The sequence below is a fragment of the Arachis ipaensis genome, chromosome B1, assembly GCF_059453495.1.
Source record: "Arachis ipaensis isolate K30076 ecotype BB chromosome B1, ASM5945349v1, whole genome shotgun sequence".
Taxonomy (NCBI): Eukaryota; Viridiplantae; Streptophyta; class Magnoliopsida; order Fabales; family Fabaceae; genus Arachis; species Arachis ipaensis.
The window spans coordinates 64,652,521-64,659,219 of record NC_142436.1 but is presented as its reverse complement, the minus strand read 5'-3'; the positions used below and the strand labels follow the sequence as shown (position 1 = coordinate 64,659,219).

The 6,699-nt window shown below is 27.3% G+C and overlaps 1 protein-coding gene across 1 annotated transcript; it reads left to right on the top strand.

Annotated features, from left to right (window-relative positions):
* The first annotated feature begins 1,057 nt into the window (after window positions 1–1,057).
* LOC107630865 (proline transporter 2) lies at window positions 1,058–5,837 on the top strand. The gene is made up of 8 exons (XM_016334138.3): window positions 1,058–1,647; window positions 1,824–2,048; window positions 2,313–2,407; window positions 2,508–2,694; window positions 2,783–2,907; window positions 3,469–3,684; window positions 4,055–4,285; window positions 5,544–5,837. Exons 1-8 carry the CDS (start codon window positions 1,533–1,535, stop codon window positions 5,691–5,693), a joined length of 1,344 nt encoding a protein of 447 aa, XP_016189624.1. The 5' UTR covers window positions 1,058–1,532; the 3' UTR covers window positions 5,694–5,837.
* The last annotated feature ends 862 nt before the right edge of the window (window positions 5,838–6,699 follow it).

Genomic DNA, 6,699 nt, shown 5'->3' with positions numbered 1-6,699 from the left:
AATCTACACATGTAGATTTGTCCCTTTCATTTATACCAAAAAATTTGCCTTTTTTTAAGTATGTTTTTATTAAAAATGTGAAGACAACATCTCATAAATTGAAAGCATAAACTGAAGTATAGTAGATCTTTTTCTTTCTTAAATCCAAGTATATTATTGTATGTACTTCTTGTTAGGATGATATAAGTAAAAGAATGTTAGAGGTTATTGGAATTTATTGTTTTTTATCATCAGTTAGCCATCAATATTTATAAATATAGGATAAAGTATGTTGTTAGATTACTAAACTAAAAGAACTAGACTAAAAAAAATAAGTTAATAACTAAATAATAATAAAAAATAATAAATTTTGATAACCTCCTAACATTTCTTTATAAAAAAATTTCATTATGTCTGATTTAATGTAAATTTTTCATAGAGATATTTAACTTATACAAGATAAGCTAGTTCAATTCATATATATTTTATCATTTATGATTCTTTAAAAGCAAGAAAAAAAAAAGTTTACAACTCTTTAACTACCAAAGTAACAATTTTGTTGATTATTTCGTTGTATTTTATTAATGACTTATATATATATATATATATATATTGTTTTATTCAGTAGAATCAAAAAAATGTTTCATATCATTAGTTAATTTTGTTAAATATTAACATAACACGTTTTTTACGTCAGTATTTAATCTTTTAATTAAATCAATACTTAACAAACAACTAGAAATTGACAATGACTAAAATAAAAAATTTTATAAATTCTAATAGATTAAAAGAAAAAAAATAGTCTAAACCTAAAAACTTATTTAAGTGTTTTTTTTTTTAATTGTTTTTCTTTTGTCTTGCATGATCACAGAAAGCCAATTAAAAACTTTGTCCACGAAGATCCAAAATAATTTATCATCTATGCGGCACAAACTGTAATTTTCAATAACAGTTGGATAAATAACCTTGTTCAGATTGACTTATAAGATAAGCATTATTTTGCGGCATTCCTGGTGGATCATATATTATCTCGAACCTAGTATATAAATAGCTCCAAATAACTGGCTTTGCCTCTTTTGTCTTTTCTTGTTTAACTCTAGTTACTATACTTTTCTTTTTTATCTTAAATTTTTAGTATATTCATCAATCATCGTTATTTCGTTGCCATATTAAGCTGAAGCAGTCAATAATATTAAACCAGCCAAACCAATCAATGGCTTTTCCTTTTCGTTTAGTCACGTGATGCAAAGAGTCATGATGAATGGTAAATGATAAATAATTAAATATCCCACTCATCAATCATCATATATTTTTGTCTTTTCTCGAGTCTTGGACACCTTTTTATTTTTATTTTCATTTTTTAAAAATTAATTCTTTAATCTTGATTATTGAGGCTTGAAGGGGCGGGTGTTATTATTCACCTTATACATAATATAAACCATCCACCAACCAAAATTATTTGCATGTGTTCTTCCTCATATACATATATTTCAGGAGCAAATTAAAGGGTGGTTGTTCTTTTCTTGAGATCTTTTGGACATTCTCCGATCTCCATGGAAGTAGAAGGTGCTAAATCACAGTCTTTGAGCCTTGAACAGGACCAAGAAAAGGGTAGCCAAAATGTTGGTGATGAACATGCGCCACATACTGCTCATACCATTGACCATGGTAACAACCTATATTCTCTCCTCATATCTCTGTTTTTGTACAAAAAGTTGTGTTTAACTGATATAAAAAATATAATTTGAATTTTTGAAGTGTACTTTGTGTTGGAATAATATATAAATATTGCTACAACACTTTGTATTTGAATTGATGAGTTATTGGTAACAATAATTTTGCAGATTCTTGGCAACAAGTGGGGTTGATGTTAGTGACAAGCTTCAACTGTGGTTGGATACTGACATTTTCTAACTTAATTATGGTGCCACTGGGTTGGACTTGGGGCATTCTCTGTCTTGTTGTTGTGGGGTTCTACACTGCTTATGGCAACTGGCTCTTGGCTGCATTTCACTTCATTGATGGCAAAAGATTCATCAGATACAGAGACCTCATGGGATTCACTTATGGTGATCATGATCAATTACTTTAAATTATTTATATTTATATCTTGTTCTATGTCCTAACTTCTATCTGAAAAAGAAGACTACATGAGTATTAAGTGAAAATTCACATACAGTTGTTTTCATGTGAAATTAATGTTTTCATGTGAAATTAATAGTTGAGAATTTAATAATCTAGTTAAATCTGTTAAATTATCTAATAATTTTCTGCTTTAATTTCATACGAACATACTGCACGTAAATCTTCACTTTATTTCTTAATTTGTGAAGGGAAGAAGCTGTATCATGTCACATGGATTTTCCAGTTTTTAACCCTACTTCTTGGAAACATGGGTTTCATCCTACTTGGAGGCAAGGCACTTAAGGTAGCTAGTAACTACTAATTAATAATAACTAACTTCAATTACCTTAATTAGTTATAGCTTTAAGTAATTTCTGGGAAAGTGATTGTTTAATTCAATGCAGGAAATAAATTCAGAATTTAGTGATTCACCGTTGAGGCTCCAATTTTACATAGTGATTACAGGAGCTGCCTACTTTGTGTTTGCATTTTTCATCCCAACAATATCTGCAATGAGAAATTGGCTTGGAGCTTCTGCAATTCTCACTCTCTCCTATATAGTACTGCTTCTAATTGTTCTAGTCAAAGATGGTAATATTAAAGTTTGATCTTTTTTAATTTATCATTAAATTTTGCATGCCAGTTAATTTTTTGTTATAATATGTTTTGTGCTTGTTAGGAAAAGCAAATTCGGACAAAAACTATGAAATAAGTGGAAGCGAGGTTCGCAAGGTTTTTAATGCGTTTGGAGCTATTTCTGCAATCATAGTCGCTAATACCGGTGGTCTACTTCTTGAGATACAGGTATATTTTTATTGAAAAATATTATTTGTTCTTTAAAATTCAGTTTTTAGTTAATTTTTTTAAAAATTTATTCTTATGTAATTAATTTAAATATTTATTTTTATATATTAGTTATTTAAAAAATAAAAAAGTTATTTATTTTTTGTTTTTTTTTTTCTAATTTTTACAGGCTAAACAATATATAAAGAATATTTAGTTAGACTGATTTTTATTCAACACCATACTTCAATCGTAGATAAAATTTAATTTACAAAATTGTTCTCTTTTTATAAAAAGGTTTCGTTCCAATAGATAGATAAGAATAGTAGGTTTTATTCTAGAATGTAGAATAGTATTAAAAAAGATACTCTCTATCTATTGCATTATTAATTTATTACTATCGTTTTCGTAGACAAATCAACCTTATCTGAGGTTGACTTTCACCGCTTTTTCTGTTGACCGTTGTTGTCACCCACATAAAATAAAAAGAAGAATGCTTTTTGTTACGGATACGAAATTGCATGAATGAGTATGATTTTAATAAAGAATTGATTATTCTTCTTCTTTTATTGATGGTTGAAGTCCACACTACGTAAGCCAGCGGTGAAGAACATGAGGAAGGCCTTGTATTCGCAATACACAGTGGGAGTGATGTTTTACTATGGAGTCACCGTTTTGGGATATTGGGCTTATGGATCACTTGTGTCCTCATATCTCCCTGAAAATTTGAGTGGGCCCAGATGGATCAACGTCCTTGTCAATGCCATTAATTTTCTTCAGTCCATTATCTCCCAACATGTAACATCTTATTCTTGTCAAGTTTTAACATAAAATATCTCCCACTTGCTTCTTTTAATTTACTTTTAAATTAAATTAAATACATAGATGATTTTTTTTTCAAAAAAAAAAAATATTTATATGTTTTTTCTTTAAATTGAATTAAATGCTTAGATCAATTATATATTTTTATGTACATATATATATTATTTATTTTATTTTTTATTTCAATATATATTTTATATAAATAATTAATTTTAATAGATTGATTTTAGTGTATACTTAGGATGATTGATTTCTGATAAATAAAGTTTGTATTTGTTGAGTTACATTGATTTGCTATTTATCGGATGAGTGTAAAACTCAATTTATTTGGGTTTCTATGATGCAGATGTTTGTAGCACCAATTCATGAGACATTGGACACAAAATTCTTGGACATTAAGAAGGGAATGCATTCAGGGGAGAACTTTAAGAGATTATTTCTGGTGCGAGGGGTGTTTTTCTCAGGGAACACTCTGGTGGCAGCTGCATTCCCCTTTATGGGTGACTTTGTCAATTTGCTTGGCTCATTCTCACTTGTGCCCCTCACCTTCATGTTCCCCAGCATGGTCTTCATTAAGGTTTTCCTTCTTTATTCTCATTTTATTTAATTACTTAATTAGTTGCTCCTCATTCTGTTTCTTCTTTTGCATCTTATGTTACTTCTTTTATTTCTCTTCTCTCTTCTTTGATGTCTTTTCCTTTTTTTTCTATTTTTACTTGTTTGGTTGTTTTTTTTAATTTTTTATATTTTTAAAAATTTTATGAAAAAAAGAATAATCTAAGAAGAAAAAAAGTACATAAAAAATAAAAAGTACATAATTCTTCTTTTCTACACCAAACACGTCAATTTTGCAATATTACGCACATACTTTTTTTAAAGTAAACACAATTTTTTAAGAGAAATATAAAAAGTAAATATATAAATTTATTAATAATAAATACATAAATTTTGTAATGATAAACATATAAAATTTTTAAGAGAAATATAAGAAATAAATGCAAAATTTATTAATCATAGATATAGAAATTTTGTGAAAGTAAACATATAAATTTTTTGAAAAATAATATAGGAAGATAATATAAAACTTTTTTTATTATAAATACAAAATTCAAAATAATTTATCTATTATTTAACTAAAAGTTCTGTATTTTACAACTAGAGTTTATGTACTTTTTAATTGAAATTTTTATATTTTTGTGTCATTCAAAGTAATTTTTATATTTTTTATATTATGTATTTGTACAATTTAACTTAAAAATAATTTGTTTGAATAAAATCCTCTGTTCATAGACAATTTGAACAAAAAAAAAAAAATAGAAAGAGATGAGCATTTGAAAGGAAGAGGAGAATTTGAAAATCAGAGATAGAAGGAAAGAAAAAGAAAAGAAAATCCACAAGAAGAAAATAAAAAGTAGAAAAGAAAAGAGAAGAAGAGAAGGAGGGGAAATGATACACAAAGAGAAGAGAAGAGGGAAGAAGAGAAAAAAGAAAATTGGAAGAAAGTCAAAGAAAAGTAAAACGGCACCCCTAGTTTGGAAAAATTAGTTGAATTTGGATAAAAAATCGTTTGGTATGTAACATTATCATATAGGAAAATTTTTAAGTATACCGTCATACCGGTGTTTCAGTAATTTTTAACCGTTGATCTTAATTATAAAAAATATATATAATATATATAATTAAAATCAATGATTAAAAATCACTGATACATCGGTAAGACCATATATTTGAAAATCTTCCTATCATATATCATGAATAAGAAGGAATAGTTGGTTAGACTTGGACTATGTATATGTGTGGTGTTGACTTGAATTTGGATTGGTTTTGAATTTCAGGTTAAAGGAAAGATAGCAACAAGAGAGAAGAAGGCATGGCATTGGTTCAACATTATCTTTTCTTTTCTGCTTACCATTGCAACCACAATTTCTGCAGTTCGATTGATTGTTGATAACATTCAGAAGTATCACTTCTTTGCAGATGCATGATAATGATACTGCATGTGTCTTTCCTTTGGGCTTGCATGTACCTAATTATTTGATGATGAGAATGAGTTATTGGCTTATTGCAAAATAAAACTGAGGGGGAAAAAATAAAAAGAAAGAAAATCAGTCATTAATGATTGTTACTTATTAGGGGGTTAATCCTCTATTACTCCATCTATTTAAATTAATTACTGCTTTCATTCTTCTGAGAATTAATGTGTTGATGAGACACTAAAAAGTGAAGGTAAAAGTAATGATTAATTTAAAATGGAGGAAAATTTATTTATTCCTTCCGATTTTCTTTTTTGTTTTATGTACCTCGAATTTATTGACATTGTAGTGTTATTTTTGTTTTTTTTTTTTTTGTTACATTACATTATTTTATTACAATGTTATTTTAGTCCTGTTTTATTGGTTTTGTCTTGCATTTTTGTACTTTTGCATGGGTAGCCAAGTTGATGTCATATTAAGAAGCTTTAATAAGTTCGAATCTTGCATAAGGCATTTTAATAGTTCTTTCATGCTTGGCAACATTATAACAAGTTAAAAATACTATTTTTATATTAAAATCGATGATCAATATATTTGTGTATAGATATATGTATTATTTAATTTAATTTTAATGTATATGTTATACTCCAATATATATTTTGTAGTAGTGATTAATTTTAGTAGCTAATTTTAATGCACACTAGCATAGTTGTTAATAAGTAGACTATAAGATCCAATCTAATTTAAAGACCTGAAAATAAATTAGATTAGACCTGAAATTTAAATAGAGCTATAAAATTCAATCTAACTTAAAAGACTCCATCCAAATTTCATTAGTTTGGGTCAAAATTGACACATCTCTATATAAATTAGATTAGACTTGAAATTTAAAAACTCAACTCGGCCTAATAATTTAACTAGTCTAAGACCAAGGTTTGGGTCATTCAACCCGACCTAGTTGAGAAAGACTGAAAGAGAGAGCTTGAGAAAGTGAGTAACTAGGGAAAGGTTAAATATT